General features: G+C 34.7%; 1 protein-coding gene across 2 annotated transcripts in view; it reads left to right on the forward strand.

The window, feature by feature from the left end:
* Window positions 1-16,681, forward strand: part of LOC145278268 (WSCD family member CG9164-like) — a 193,393-nt gene extending 176,712 nt beyond the window's left edge. The window contains exons 3-4 of one of the 2 annotated variants that reach the window (XM_080130562.1): window positions 3,338-3,580; window positions 15,443-16,681. In XM_080130562.1, coding sequence (XP_079986688.1) covers window positions 3,338-3,580; window positions 15,443-15,795 — 596 coding nt within the window. In that variant the 3' untranslated portion in view covers window positions 15,796-16,681. The remainder of the gene's footprint in view (window positions 1-3,337; window positions 3,581-15,442) is intronic. The other variant, XM_080130567.1, reaches the window with a different exon arrangement.
* The last annotated feature ends 1,131 nt before the right edge of the window (window positions 16,682-17,812 follow it).

Consider the following 17,812-nt stretch of genomic DNA (forward strand, 5'->3'; position numbering starts at 1 on the left):
CAGGGATCGATCCGTGGACATTTATTATTCTTGATATTCGTAAATGACCTCCCTGACAAAACTGTGTCCGAGTTGAGCACATTTGCTAATGATAACACTTTATATTAGAGATGAGAAAAAAACGAATGTTCAAATATCCAAAGTGTTGTGGAGACGCCTACTAATTAACATAGGCGGGTGAGTGAGATATATAAAGGTATCAATTACCAATAACGGGGGAGTCCGGCAACGACCGTAAAATATGCAAGACGCTTATGCTGCCTCCAGTAAGACATGCAACACGCCACCTGCCGGAATATCTACAACTGAAGTATATCTGAAGACATGTAAATATGTATATAACTTTTCTTCCTAATATATTATTGTGTACCTTTACTTTTGTGTTCTTGTTAATTATTTGTGCAGACACAACACAAAGCAATGGCAGAAACCCTAGAAAACGACCTTCAATGGAATGGGTCCTTAAGTGGATTTTAACATTTAATGCTACTAAGGCTAAGCTTCTTTCCTTTAATAACTACGATAAAAACCACCGATTGCCATGACAAAAAATATCCTAACTGAGAGCCCATCTTTCGAACTCCTCAGCTTAACATTCACACGCAAAATGAATTGAAACACAGAGGACATTGCCCAGCCTGGTGCAAAGAGATAGGCTCCCTGTACTGTGCTAGTAAATTATTCACATTAGAGTGTATCATATATCTTTACAAAGCCACAATTCGCCCATGCATGGAGTATTGGTGCCACATCCCGGCTAGTACATTTGCTATTAATTTCGTACTCTTAAACAGAGTCCAAAAATGGGGTTCAAATCTAATAGGTTCTGCCGTCTTTAAAGGAAAATCTTTCTTGACTGAAGCAATTTTTATTTTTTGTTCCAATCCATGGTGACCCTTTAATGAGGAGCTGCATTTTCCTCTACAAAATCAACCTTTTCCGGACATGGTCGCGTAAAGCGTATAGCTACTGATTAATTGAAATGTTAGAAAGAAAGAAAATGGCGTGAGATTGGGTAAATTGGAGTTTATTTTTTAAATTTTATGTTGGCCAATAAATCTGTCAAAGTTGCTTTATTTTTCATGGAGTGAAGAGTGAAACGTCGATTTGAAGATGATTTATTTCAAGTTGTTTTTATCGCGTATTGACTTGCATTTAAAAATTAGCGAATTTATTTAACCAGTTGGACACGTTGAAACAACTAAAACTACGATTTATTTATTGGCTGTGTATGGATTAATAATGGCTCCCTAAACAAATGTGACGAAACAAGAGGATGTGGGGTAGGATGGGTTACTAGGTTTAGAGAAATCAAAATTATTCAGAGTGAGATGTACTCAATTTTGAAATATGGTGTTTTATATCGACAACGGGTAGGTGACTACTTGAAAAATAAAATACGGAAATCGATAGCTCGCTCTCTCTCACACTCTGAAAGGAAAGAGAGAGAGAAGGAAAGAGAGAGAGAGAGAGAAGGAAAGAGAGAGAGAGAAGGAAAGAGAGAGAGAGAGGTAGAGAACAGAAAGGAGAGACGGAGAACGCAAGGTAGAGATAGAACGGAAGGTAGAAGTAGAGATAGAACGAGAGAGAGAGAGATAGAACGGGAGAGAGAGAGAGAGAGAGGACGGGAGTGAGAGAATGACAACGGAATAAAGGAAGCGAGGGAACGAAACAAACGTTAGTAACATACTACGAATATGAAATTAGTATATAGTTATGCTAATTTAATTTTTGTAATACGTTATCACCTTTTATCCTCCTTTTTTAATAAATAGGATCTCCCGATGACCAAAGACGCGATGTAAAAAATATATAAGTAAATACAAAGGATGTCGCTTTTGTGCCGTACGTGAAACTAAAATATACCTTCTTGGCCTTAAAGATAGGATCCAAACGGTAGTGTCTGTTTTATCTAGAGATGGTATAATGATAACCTGGGCTTTCTGTTCGCACCTGGCGTCCATACAACGGAAATATGTCACAGGCTCCTGTAAAGATATTGGAGATAAACCGTAATAACCAGATATATTCTGACACTACATTAACCAGTCTCCATAGATAAATACTTTTACAGTTTTAACAAACGAGCTACAATAATATTGCAGGGTCTACATTCACACGGAATGTCCACAGAATGTCCAGCAGCTATATATTACATACGAAAAATGCCACTGGAATTTCTGCAGGTCCCGCTAGTCTATATGTATGACGTTAATGAATATATATATATATATATATATATATATATATATATATATATATATATGTGTGTGTGTGTGTGTGTGTGTGTGGAATAAGAAAACATAAAGTGTTATTAGCATTTAAAAACAACTTAATTGTTTATCTTAGTAGTTAGTAAGAATAACGAAACGGCTTTGTTGTTGAAAAAGTTTCGGTGTAGAGACGTTAATCATTATACAGGCCTGTTGCAAGAGAGAGGAGTTCATGTATTTTTGTGTCTAGAGTTGTAGTAGAAACGTGCGTCATGAAAGATTAGAGGCAGTACAGTAGGATGAGAACAAGAGTTCGTGTGTGTACCGCGTGTGGAGGAAGCTACGTTGGCTTGTTTCGCTTAGTTGAACCTCGGACCCGAAGGTTGCATGAGTGCTGTTAAGTACCTAGAGAGAAGTTGGGAGCGACAGGCCCGTTCCACATGGAGTTTTCATCAGTCACCAATCTGGAGAGAGAGAGAGAGAGAGAGAGAGAGAGAGAGAAAGAGAGAGAGAGAAAGTGATAGTGTGTGTGTGTGTGTGTGTGATCGGTGTAACCTTTTATAAACTCGGTCATGTGACAGAGCTGGCTTCTGATTGAACAAGCCAGAAAGGAAGTAGGTAGCAAAATCTTCAGCCGCGAGAATTCACTCCTACTTATGTGTTGCAATTTCGTTTGCTACAGACATCTTCAATAAGAGAAGTATTAATAAAAAAATATTTAAAATAATTACATATATTAATGGATACGTTCTGAAGGTACAAAACACATTTTGTTCATATGAACAAATATATTTGCTTATATCAGATATATTTCGATGTTACACATCCTTATCAATAAAGAATCTGTCTGTTTATTCTTTTTTCTTGACCGCATGGTGGAATTCTGCATGCGAGAGTGTTATTGCTACTCTGTAGGCTCGAAATTTAAAAATAAAAAAATAAAAAAAACAGTCATCTGCAGGGGTGTCGCGCTAGCCACGCAAAATTGAAACAATGAAAAAATTTGTTTTTTCTTTACCCGCACTTGAAGCGTTGCGTGTTAATTGAAAATTGAAAATAATTACGTATATAAATGGATACGTTTTGGAGGTAATAATCAACGCATTTTTTGTTTCAAATTTCAGGTTTGATGACCGGAAGCGTACAGGTGGATGCACAATTAAAGAATCATTTTCCTGGCGAAGGCATTGTCAACACGTCCATGCTGGTTGTTAGGACACGTGACTATCGGCGAGAACACATTGCCTCATGGGATAGGGCAGTGCTTCTCCTACGCAACCCCTACGAGTCTATCCTTATGGAATATTATCGCCGAGTCATGAGCACGCCCATAACTGGAGAAAAACTGTTGGCAAAGTTAAAAAAGGGTTTGTATTCTATATAATATTAAAGGTTCCCCTGACCCATTTGGTCACAATCATATTATTTAGTCCACTTAGATTTCATTCGAAATCCATAATCTGATCTACATATGTCCAGAAATACTTTTTGCATAATAAAAAAAATAAGCCTATGTACTATTATATTTTCTTTATGGGTTGTATTGAAGTAAAATATGTTATTTTAATATCTAGTTTACATGCGTGTTTACGGTATGTACGATCACAATATGTAAAATAGATGACAATAATGAGACTTTCTCCATATCTCCCCCCCCAAAAGCAACAACATTAGAAACTATCAGAATCGTTGAATTAAAAGGCAATGAGAGAGGGCGTGAGAATAATATAGAGAGATAGTTAAAGTAGAGGTTTGTAGTTTGTTCAGATAATTACAAATTTAGTTAAGAACTTTGAATGATAAACTCAGCTAGAGTGTTATTATCCGTGGCAATCTCGGTGTCTCCTATAGTTGAGAGAGAGAGAGAGAGAGAGAGAGAGAGAGAGAGAGAGAGAGAGAGAGAGAGAGAGAGTTAAAGATTTACGATCCGCTCGCTCAAAAATGTCGACTATAAATTTCTTTGAGCTCTATTAAATACGCCCGCTCGCTTTCCGGTTTTGGCAGCTGGACTTTTAGAAAAAAATATTGGAAATAACATATTATCATGATTTTCTCTCTGTCATATATATATATATATATATATATATATATATATATATATATATATATATATATATATAATCACGTTTACACATCGGTTCTCATCAGATCACCATTTGGAAATTCTAAGCGGTGTATGTGCTCTCCGCTTATCTCGGCATTGTTTTCAGTCGTCCTGAACCCCCGTTTGCCACTGATATTTAATAAAACCGACTCAGGAGAGGTGTAGTTGGAGATTGCGCAACTCTTTCCACAAAAATTTCACGTGCAGGCATCCTTACAAGGGTATCCATTGTCAAAATAGAAGAAAGCTACCATACACACACATATGCAAGTTACGAAAATATATTTATGGCAATTGAGCTATACACGTGCTTACATGTATAATTATTTGTTAGGCCAAAATGCATAAAATTCAGGTTACCGGTTGTTCATCTACATACAAGTGATATTTAATATATTTACCTATCAATTAGCTTGAATCTTATTCCATCCCATAGGTTATTATTTTCATTAGCCAATTGCAGCGATTCTCCGAGACGAAGGTTCAGCTTACTTTTATTTCCTCATTTATTGGATTTTGTATATGGATGCCGCTCCCCTTATCAGATTAATAGGTGACCACATGCGTGCTTGGGTTATATATATATATATATATAACATTTTAAATGTAGTTTAGTCGAAGGCTCATCTTTGTTCGATGCTGGTGTTACTATAGAAATTATATCGTCTACTAAAAACGATTCATTGTGTGTGCGTATGTTGGAAGAACTAACTTGCGAATGGACGAAACATACCAAATTATATATAGGTCGTAAATTTAGGAGAGCTAAGACTAAGATAAGTTTAGGCATATATTTTTTTTTTTTTTTTTAGAAAAAAAGAGCATTTTCTACAAAACATGTCAGAACGCTTTTCTTAAAATATAAATGATGGAAGGAATAAGCAGACTCCTGATAAGAACTCGAAAAGTAGATAAATGGTCTTGATAAAAACAAACAAATATATAGTGTCTATTTATAGAGCGTTCGGCTGTGAATCCCGACGGTAAGTATATGTTATAGAGACGATGTTCAGGGGAAGATAAGCGGAGAAAATACGAGAATTAAAAGCTTTCTCGCCAGTCTTGTTCGCTAATAAACAAATAAAGAATCTGTTGTGTTTGGCAGCTTTTACTCAACCAAGAATTGCCATGTGATATTCAGTGTTGAGAGGGGGTAGGTTGGTTAAGGGTGATGTGGAAAGTTACATAGATTTAAGTTTTTTTTTTTACTTCAGGCTGTAAGCGTCATTTTACGTTTTCAACAAGTGCGATCGCTAAGGGTGTAGAGTGGCACCAGAACAAAACAATGATTTATGCGTTGCAATATTTTCAAATTCATTTCCCTCAACTTATTTTTCTTGTATAATACACGGCATATGCACGTTGACGCACTGAAGTTAAGCAACAATGGACTTGGCTAGTACTAGCGGGTGACTATTTAGAAATACAAGGCGCTGTATGTATTGCGACGGACGTAAACAATTCCAGGGGCACCTCTCCTAGTGAAACCACTGTGAGAGACGCGCCCTCAATATTCGTTAAGACATACACCTAGAAGGAAAACTTGTATAAAACCTGAGGCCTTTGTCCGTGGTAAAAAAGGCACCGGCTAATATTAGCAGTTGCTCCAAAAAGTGGATGGTTCTACACAAAGCCTTCACCACTATACATCATCTATATTGATTTCAGAAAACTTAGTTGTCAGAATATAACATCGTATATTGAAATCTACGGAAGAGTCTTTATATGTTGAATATGAAAACTAGTGGCAAATCAAGTTTTCATATTCAACATATTCATATTGTTCTGTCTAAACAGAGCGCTCTTTTGTAGACACAATGTGTTCTTTTTTTGTTTAAATAACTAAAGAGTACTAACAATATATATATATATATATATATATATATATATATATACATATATATATATATATTATTTTTAGTATATAGATAAAATTTTATGTAAATATTTTCGGTATTTACTTCAACAGTACTCAATACATAAGTAGAGCTAGGTAGTAAGTTATAAAAATATATATGGCATTTAAAGCTTCACAGAATTTTTTGCATTTCATCGTCATGAGGATTCTTCAGGCTATTGCAAAGGCATTAACCTGACGAATCCTTACGAGGGTGAAATGCGGAAAATTCTGTGTCACTTAATTGTCATATACATAATTGTCGAACCTGAATGCATTTTTGTAGTATCTAGGAAGGTAGTTTTAAAAAGTATAGCATCCTATTAATTTGTTGAATCAAAAACATGAAGAGCTACGAAAATTGGTGTGGTACCATTAAAACGAGCGACCTTTTGTGTTCCGGATTTTTTTTACTACATAGCCATTAACATTCTCAATGTACTTTTACCAGCGATGAACGATGGTTGCACATGGGCGTCCGGAGCGCGTTTTGTCATACGGTTACTTCAAATGTAAGGACTCCTATTTTTTAACTAAAAAAGTTGAAGAGCTACAAAGGAGGGAGTGTAACTTTAAAATGAGCGACCAGGAATTCAATAACGCATTTGATTCTGACGCACGTCTATAACAGGGCTGCTTTCTTAGAGTCTCAAACCGTCAATATCTTCAGAGAAATGAAACTTTCAGATGATGAAAGCGTAAGCTTAGTCAGTATAACAATGCAATTTGTAATCCTTTCTGATCCATTCGGGCGGACTAAAAATGGGAGGCATTACTGTTGAAAAGTCTTATTTTGCGGTGTTTCTCATTGCATTTGAAGGGTAAAGTGGAGCATAATGGTCAACTAAAGATAGAAAAAAAAATAGTAATATGAAGAAAATGGAAAACTTTAATCCCGTATAAATCCGCATTTAAATTAAAGTTTTTTTTACTTGGTATTCAGAATAATTTTGTACGTCAGTTAATTAACTATGTGTCTATACATTTTAAAACATAAAAAAATTACACACGGTGATTCTCATGACAGGGATAGTAGAAAAACAGTAGCGAGTTACAGTTGCAATTAGTACTCGTTGAATGGTTTGGGCGAGAGAGTATGGGAGTACGGATTAAATGTAGTAAATATTGAATGAAGATTATTTGAATGCAAAATTTCTACAAATGTGTTTGATGACTTTGTATAGGAACTATTTTGTTATTATCCTATGATGACAAGTGACACATGAAAGAAGATCATATATATATATATATATATATATATATATATATTATACATATATAAGCCCGTAAATATAGCTGCTAATGGGTCAAAATTAAACATATGAACTTAGCAAGCGTACGTTGACTTAAATTGCTCTTGTAAGCATGCGCAAATGTATGTTTATACGTTATAATCAATTCTTTTTAACTATTTTCTATCCGTCTGACGATAGTTTAAACGGTAACGATTGAGGCTAGAGAGCTAAAATGTTTGGGTTCGATTCTAGCTGATGGCATTTACGTCATTTTTTTAAATACTTTTGAAATAACTATATCTTGAATACAAAATACAATATAATAATTAATAGAAGATTGTCTTAATAATTATAAATATGCAATTTGCATCAATTAAAATATTAATGTTACGTGTTGGCTTTTTTGGGGGGGTGAAATGGTTTTAGCTCTCCGCATCAAGTGACTTTCTACAAAACTACAAGTGAAACCTAGGGCTTCTAAATGACACAGTGTCAATTTCAATGTTAATATTCCCCCACTGCGTTAACTTGATGAATATTCTAATGTATTAAATTCAATTGAAGACAAACTCTTAAAGATTATGCACGTATTCATTTTGATTGGTTTTTAAAGATGACGTCAATGAGTACACGAACCCTGGAAGGGGGCAAGTGTTAACGTTTCAAACGATAATTTTATAGACGTGTTTGGGAGAGGAAGAGATGGAAGGAAAAGGTGAAAATGTTTCACTCTGGCCGAGTTACACTCCGCACTAGGCGTTTTCTGGGGTTGATGCTGTAAAATGCAGTTACTGGTCATCAAATCATACCATCAGCTGGCAATCCCAGTTCTGCTCTTATCCCTCCATCCACTCATGCTCCCACGCCTGTTCATGCTCCTTTTTCTAACCCACTCGGCAATGATATCAACATGTCCGATAATTCTCAGCCTGATCTACCTGGCTGCCATCCTTTGCCTAACTCGGCCACAGATACTATCGTTGAGGATGATTGATCCCCCGACTGTGAAGATGAGGCGAGCATTGGGAAACTTGCTATCGTTCAGCAACCTCGGTTTGAAAGAATGCACTTGATTTGAATGAATCCACATCGATTGTTCTGGACTGGGAAAAAGGAGATGAACAATATGCTCCTCCTTGTTTTCTGTTTATTTATATGCTTATTTCTATGTTGTTTATTGCATTTAATCGGCTGACCAGCTTTTAGCTATTTGTCAATCGCTATTTGATTGGGTGAAGGAACTGCTCCTTCTCAAATGCTGCGATGGCCGATTGGTTAAGGCATTGGACTCGAAATCCAACAGGCAACGACTGCATAGATTCGAATCCTGTTTGATAGAGTTCATGAGTGGCTGAAGGCTAATCAGTTGCTGAAATAGAATGGACAACAGATAAATAAACAAAAGGCAAAGAGGAACATATGGTTCACGGTGGAAAGCAAGGAGATATTTTCAAGACGGGGTGCCACTCATCTATCTACCACAACTGTCAACATTTTTTCTTTGCTTTTTCTGTTTCAAAACTAAACGAAACATCAATGAGCAAAGTTTCCTTCATAGATTTTATCGCCTGTGCCACACAATACCACAGGGCTGCTTTCCCGCTAATTACAACGTTGTCGTTTTTAAGTTCAATGAAAAATTATTGTCGAGTCGTCTTAATCGGATTATGCCAAACTTTCGTCATCATTACCAACAACAACGGTGTCGTCTCAACGTCCACGTAATGCTTATTAATCCTTATCTTTTTGCCTTGATAAGTGGCGACTCTTATTTAAAAAAAAAATGATTTATCTAGGTTGCAGAATTAATTAAAACAAATTGTACTAATTAGTTACAAAACTATTTTTAAATAGTCATTAAATCCATTGGTTTCAGCACTGTTCCTTTCATTTGTTTACTTTCACTGCAGCACTCACTCCATTTACCCCATGCACTACCTAACTTAAAATGATTGAAAATTTTTTTACAATTTTAATATATACCATTTCATGTACAAGGTACTACACGTTGAAAATTTCATTAAAAAATTACATTTATAAAAACAAATAAGGCACAAGCCCCCCCCCCAATTATCTCCTTTTCATTCTTTCATTCTCTCTTTTTCACTTGTTACTTCTCTTTTCGCGAGAGCAGGGAATTGCTAGCCACAGTAGTCGCTGAGCGACCTAGTTGCTATGGAAACCAGTCACAAAAACGTCGCTCACCTTACGCTTTTTGACGATTTTGAACACCAGTAAATTCATCATAACTTGTTTTACTGAACGAAAATTATTTTTTTTTTCACAATATAGCTGAGAAGGTGATCTATAAGCTGTAATAATTCTTGGAAATCTGGTCGAAAAATGAGTGAAAGGTGGAGATTTAAAGCAGTTCTAAATGACTAAGACTGTAACTTAACCATTTATTACGCCAGCGTGTTTGAATGATTAATAGTTGAAAGGCAATTTGTGGTTGTGGGTTTTAATTTACAATATTCAGAGTTTAGAGATTGGCAAAACACTGGGCATATGTTCATAGGAGATATTCGTCGCACAAACATCGGCCACTTCCGGCTAGTCTGACTCGACGTGCTAACACGCTGGTACATAATGAGTTACTATTAAATATTGAACCAATAACTTGATTTTGTCTGTGCTTGTAATACTTTCACAGATTGCTGAAGATCGTCAAATTAATATATACAGCTACAGAAACGGACACGTGTTTCAGTTTCTACAAAGATCTTAGTTCTCGATTTGAAAATAATTAGATTTTTGCATGACATTGAGGGGAGGAAGGTCTGCCATTTTGATCAAAGAAATGTGGAATGCACATGGCTATTGTAATGAATGCTGCCTAGGTTCTGAGGAATCTCGAGTTCATTCATTTCTGTCGGGGGTGGAGTTAATGTTCATAACATTTTGTTTGAAAAATAGCTGAGAGTAAAACAAGAACAATTATTTTTCAGCAAACAAAACTTCGTTTGTTATTTTATTCTTTTTAATTGTTTAGAATAAAAATTGTAAAATCCATACGCTCACAAAAACATAAGAAAAATAAACATAAAAAAATTTAAATTAAAAAAAATCAATCGACCATTCCACAAAGTATTTCCTTTCGTAACTCCATTTAACTTCACGCATGATGCAAGTTAATGTCGTTCTCGGCCTCCGTTTTATGTGATTGATTCTAACCTTTAACATTTATTTTACCCAGGACGCAAATAAATGCCACGAGGAGTAGGGGGGTGAATTCTGTTGAAATAACTAATAGCTTTTCAGTTATTAATTTCGAAAATTACTAAAGTTATCAATTCGTTATTTCTCAATATTTCATAAAAACATCCAGATCTGGTTGCCTAATTATTTTGTTCTATTTTATTGCATGTAAACCGTTTGTAAACAATTTATTAAACACAAGCTGCTATTTTTACCAATAGTCGGTGCGAACTTGCTGATTCATACTGTTTTGAATATATAGGTGGCCGAAAAAACGGGAACAATCCAATAAAACCAAGAGTAATGAAAAAATATTATTGATTGAAACCTTAAAAAGTACTATTAAAAATGGAATTTCTATAAAAGAAAAACGCACTGTAGATTGCGTCCCCTTGTGCGAATGGTTCTTAGAAATCTGCTGTTGAGGTTGCTCATCGACTGCTGTAATATCGTGGATTTTCTGTTTTAACTCATCCAGAGTTCTTGAGTTGTGCAAGCTTTACTCCTGAGATAGCACCACAAAAGATACAAACGGAGAAGTCTGGCAACCTCGGAGACCATGTAATATTACCGAATCTTGAGATTATAATATAACCGAACAATTCTCGTAGACCTTAAATGATTGCCATGTAATGTGTGATGCTGTTTCATTCTGTTTTAACCAGTGATCTAGAATTTCTAAAATGGCGAAATAGTTTCTTGCTCAAGGTCACTATTCCGCAGTGTTACCACATGTTCATGTCTGGCAATACGTACTTAAAAATTTCCGTTTTATAGGTCGCTCTGTAGATAGATTAACAAAATACCAAATATATTTGCATTACATGTAAAATTTCTCAAAGAAAAAACTAAGCTGTTAGTTTAACATTTTATTGCTATTCCCATTTTTATAGGTGTGTTAGAATGCCAAACTAGACGAGCCGGAAGTGCCCGGTGTTTTTGTGGCTGATGCCACCTGCGAAAATACGTCCGGTATTTTGCCGGTTTATATGTTCTAAAAACATGTAAATTATGTTATCATTCAACAAATTCAGACTGGGATCAAAGTGTAGTATCTTTTGTATGATACTGTAAACATTTTTGTAAATTAATTAAAAATAATTGAGGATATTTTGGCTGGTGTAATCCATGGAGTAAATGTACTGTGTTCATGTGGAAGTAGACACATAAAAGGAACAGTGTTGATCTAAATGGGTTGAATGAATCTATTTAAAAGTAGAGTAGATAGCGGATAATAAACACGCACTCACTCGTTACACCTTTGAGGGTCTTGCGCCGAATTTGTAAAATTTGAATCATTTAGATATTTACCAATGCAATATTGACAAATACGCGTAACCTTTTTTTTCGGTGACGCTGGCTAAGTGGTTTACGATCTGACAATCTGAGTGTGCAAACTTCAAATGCAATTCGTTCCCCAGAAACAGGTTCGCATGAATGTTGGCAACCTTCACGTAGTCCTTATCGTAATATCTACTGTCATTTCAGAAAGGATTCTAACTAGAAAGATATCAAGGAGACGAATGCCAGCAAAAATCGTTTGATATATTTGAAACGAATGAATTAATATTGGTCGACAACCATAAAACTGTAAAGTAAAATATTTTCGTCATGTCGACGAGAGATAATAAAACGGATACGTTTTTATTATTTATTATTTTATAAAACGAATTAATTTCGATAAATTATTAAGACAGAAAAAGGAGAAATGAAAAATATAAAAAAAAAAAAATATATGGGTGGGATGATAGGTTGTACGTTGTTCATCAAGGCGCATTTATTCATTTCTGATGAAGGTAAAATCGTCAAGTAAAATAAAATCATCATCATCATCATCGTATGAATCAGAAGATTCTGTTGTCGGCATTGGTTTCCTCGATATTTTTCAAGTCAGAATTCTTTCTAGAAAGACATGCGGTACTTAGAGGAAGTATGTGAAGGTTGCCAACATCCTAAATTAAAGTGATTTTTGTTGTTGTTGTTGAACGTACTAGATTCAAACTTTGGACATCAAAATTGTGAGTTTGTGTCGTTAGTCACTGAACAATCGTAACCTCCCACTAAAACAAACTCGAGCGTGGCCAATAATGGATCTAAAATATGTCCATAAATGCGACGAGATGAGCACCAACTGCAATTAAAGAAACTTGAGGAGCGTGTAAATTATACATACTCCCATCAATTCAAAATTGTAGGAGTATAATTTATGCCTATGCACTGAATGCATATTTATCTGCAAAAATACGTTAAATATCTTTTCTGTCTTCTGTTAGAGATGAGTAAATTCGTTTTTGATGAAACCACTTCTAATATTTATCGAAGCCAGATTGACCGTTCGTAGAGTCGGGTATCTTACTGCATTAAACCGATTTTTATGTCTAATTTTCTACCTGTTGGGTAACAAGTGAATATAGACTACATTCAGTTCATAGATTTGGTTTAAACAGTTTATGCAAAACACGACCCATTCTTTCTCCACCAAGTCAGAGATGAATATTAAAAACAGAAATCATAATTAGTAACACGTAAGAGATATAAGAGGTCGCAGGTGTCGTCTCAGAGTTTCCATACTCCTAAACCTGCTACTCTAGTCTATATCACGAATATCTGAAGAGAGAACGAATGTAAAAGCTAACTACGCACACAGTGTTACGTGGCTCCAGTTAACCGAGAAACGTAATATTATGGATAAAATGCTAAGTATGGAAGAACAGAGAATGGGCGAATATGGAGTCTAAAGATATAGATATGCTCCATGAAAGCAAACTCAAGCGTTCCTCTTTTGAGCGTCGACGATTTTGGCGCGATCTTAGTTTACCATACAGGACACAGAACCTATTATTCACTCCTGCACTAGAATAAGGTCTACGTGGACACCACAATAAACCATTTCAGCACCTATTTCGATTGAACTAGGAGGACGAACCCTTTAGCAATCAGGATCCTCTGGCTTTTAATAAACTTCCTAGAGATGAAATACGCCATCAACGCAAGAATTAAAAGGACAAGCACTCGTCTACTATATCCTTTTCTGTCGAAATTTCTACCACCCTTTTCTTATATGGCATGATTGTTTTATTTTTTTCCCAATAAATTGAATTAAATTGGATTGAATGTACTCGGGGAAACATTTTACTTGCTTTTTTATTTAACGACTAGTGGGGGCGCCCGGCGTGGCTCGGTTGTAAAATACGCTTAAATGTACTTTAATTCATACCGACTTCGTATTTATTTATTATTTAACAGTCAATTCTCTACTGAATTTTTGTATCCAACACGTTATACTGATTCCAAAGATAAAAAAAAACATGACTTGAGTGCAATCAGGTAGAATCGAAATTAAAACATTTAGCGCTCAAGTCGCGTTCTCTACTGTTTGAGCTACCGACAGATAGAAAAAATTCAAATTAAATCACTTTAAGCTATGAATGAATTTCCACATGCACATAAATTGATAGATATATGTCGGAAGTTTAGATGAACATTTTGCATTTTTATATGCCGACAGATTTCTGTACGCGTTATTCACCCATCCAAACAAAGATTTTACTCGTTATAAACCATCTTTGGTGAATGATTACTATTTCCTGTTAATTTCAGTTGACCAGTAGTTTAATAGTTTATCGGTTAAATATTTTCATCCAGACACACACACCTAGGTCTATTGTTTTTTTTTATATAAAAAAAATTGAAATTAGATAAATATGTAATTTATGGAAAAATATGTTGTTTAACTTAAGACAATGAAAACTTTCGAATTATTTTATTGTTACTTTTTTATAAAATATAAAATTAATATTAATTCAATTAGGATCGATATGAAATTTAAATGATTTTATTAATATATTTATCGTTTTATTAAAGTAACTGAATGCTCTCCCCTTAGAGATTATTCTATTAGATAATCTACAGAATTATAGAACTGGACCATCCGGGCGTCGTTGTTTTCTTTAATCCTGTATAAAATCGTATTCTTGTATGTTTGTCCACAATTTAATTAATATGAACAAAAGTTACATTGTTTCATAAATTAATTTACATACTGAAAACGGACTTGTATACTTTTATTACGGCATGATTTCTATATATACTATTTATTCAAAAGAAATCTACATTCAATGAGTAACCTCATTTGCATATTACATTAAAGGAATGATATTTTAATAATTAGCTAGATTTTATTGTTTACTGTAATAGAATCGTTTTAATTGCTCTAGAAAAAAATAATTTTATTGAATTTACTTTTAATTTAATTTATAATTTATTTTCAATTATTAATAGTTGACAACAGTTGCATCTTAAACCGAAAATAAGTTAATTTCTTTAAACTATGAGAGTTATTTCCCCTTTAAGCTATGAAAGTCACTTCCCGTTTCATTTTCATAAACAAAGATGGATGTAATTGTCTGTATTTTTTAGATGAGGTGTTTTCATTTATTGAGATTGTTGGACTGCCTTCCTCATCTTGGTTGTTCGAGACTCCTAAGAAAAGGTTCCCCAGTTCGATACAAAACATCTGATGAAGGCCGGGGGGGGGGGGTAAAACGGCCGAAACGTTGTGACTGTAACAACCAAGATGAGGAAGTCAGTCCGACAATCTCAATAAAAGATGGATGTGTTTCCCTAACTCCAACATGTAGTCATTTTCGAAACAAGTTAAGATATTCGGTGTATCTTAAATAGTATGTAATTTCTCCCTATGCTCAGCAATGTGTTTCGATCGGGCAAGACCTGGTATATGCAGCTAGTTGGTTTATATTCTTTTTTATTTTTAATTCTTTCTTTTTTCTTACAGGTTGGCCGGGATACGTGAGAAAGCAGCCGCTCGCCTGGCTTCGACTGAACATGGAATGGTTACAACATTTCCACGGACCATTGCTTATTATTCATTATGAGAAACTGAAAGCGAAACCTGTAGAAGAGATGAAACGTCTTTTACACTTTCTCCTCGACCAAAAAGAGATCAGCGAGAAAGACTTGAAATGCATGCTGAAAAACTCTTACAATTATCTGAAGATGAAACCGCGCGTGACCAACGTGACCAGCCATTTTTCGCGGTCGCTTCAAGCCGAGATCAACAGATACAGGGCGAGACTTCATCGCGTCCTCTCAGATACGCAAAACAAAAAAACATGGACGCGACAATGAAAGATACAAAGGGGATTCCTTGGATGACCTTTTAATTTGATTTTTATTTTATTTTCTTGGAAAAGTTAAAAAAAAAAAAGCCCCTACATCCCGAGTAATGAAACCAGAGAAGTTTTAAGTACGAATGACTGAAATTTTTGAAAAGGAAAACGATTAAAAACTCAAAATGTTTTTTTGTCATCCTCTAAAAAATTACTCGGATCAGGTGTAACGTTGATCGTTTTATGACAACCAGATTTTCTGAAAACACCTGTTGTGAACCCGATATTGTAGATAATATAGCACAGGTTGCTATTTTAACCAATAGCTGACAATAAAAGGAGGCTTCACAATTCTGGAAAGGATGATGGTGCATGATGGAAGACATTAAATTAAGATAGGATTTGGATCAGGCACAGCTGATTACTAGGGCTATGACAACAGAATATTTTGTTCATTGTTTTGACTCTCGAGTATATATCCGACACAGTGAGACACAGTTAATCAACCGAGAACCACATCACTCTATATAACATCATATAAGATATCAACAGATACACACTCGAGAGTCAAAACAATGAAAAGAATATGCTGTTGTCATAACCTACTGATTACACAGTGTGTGACAATATCCATTAAGCCAATAACGCGTCCAAATTTTTTCTTTCACGAAACAAAATACTCCTTTGTTTTTAGTGTAAATCGAAAGTTTAAAGAACCCCATTCATACATTTGATGCAGAAAACTATCGAAAATAAATCTGTATTCATGCAGAATAGACATCCAAAAAATGTTAGTACGAACGAAAATTCCCAAGTTTTTATCATGTAGCTATTTAAATGCTCGGAGAGATGGAAATAATTTATTGTGTATTTTTCTACTATGATGAAGAAGTCAATGTTATAGCGTTTTCTTTGTCAGTTTTTGTTTTGGTGTAGGAGAAGGAAGATTGCAAATGGACGAAGGAAAAACTGATAAATTGTCTCTTCATTTTGTTTTTCCATATTCTCTGTGGATCTGTAGCCACTCGAACTTAGAGTTATAGTTGGTTTAAAGTTTGTGCTAGAGTTCTATTGCTTTTTTGGAGGAAAGAAAAACTGTAACTGAAAGACGGAGGCTGATAAATTTATGTAATAATCGAAGGAGAAGGCAAAGAAGTAGTCGAAACAATGTTTTTTTTTTAATTTCAAAACGGATACAAATCAGGAATCTGCGATACTAAAGTGGCGTTCTTAATATATGTCTTCGCATATATTTCTTAATATACGTCTGCAGGTTTCGACCAAGTTCGAAATTTGTTAAATCTTCGTTACATTACATAAATATATATTCTACACATGTGCCCATAAATCTTATAATTTTAATGTGGAAATTTGATTAAGAGTGGTTGTAGAACAGACATGCATATACTCAAACTACGTATTGACAGAATACTTTTGTGCGGAAATTACACAGGAAGTTGTATTAAAGATGAAAAATATTTCTACACGTTTACGCATTCATGAAAATATTCGATGCACTTTAACAAAATGTTGCGTCAGCTAAAATAGATTAAAAGAATCATTGGTGCTTGTACACTTTTGCCCCCTGCGCTATTTTAACGTATTTTTTCGGGTTAATTTCAAGCTTCATATATATATATTTTTTAATTGTTAGGTGAAATCACGGAACAGTTACACAACACTCACCTCCTCATGTTAAGAATGACTTTCAAAATAATAACGTTATTATTTCAGTGCGGTGGAAAAATTGCACAAGTACCGAATCATTAATAATAAAAACTGTCCCTATAAATTTTATCAGCACGTGGAAACGGTTCGCTTTGTTTTTATGGAATTGACATCAATTTTAGTGGGAATGAGTGTTACTATAAAGAACACAACAAATAACTACTAGGGCATATACGTTCGATTATCTTCGTATTTTACAAAGATACTCCAATCAGTTTTAGATAGTATTTGTTAAATCATTTTGTTATCTAACGAATCTTCACAATAAAAAAGTTAAGTGACAAATCGTCAAAAATAAACTTTAAATC

This window comes from Euprymna scolopes, chromosome 1 (genome assembly GCF_053919585.1).
Source record: "Euprymna scolopes isolate OS-2025 chromosome 1, ASM5391958v1, whole genome shotgun sequence".
NCBI lineage: Eukaryota > Metazoa > Mollusca > Cephalopoda > Sepiida > Sepiolidae > Euprymna > Euprymna scolopes.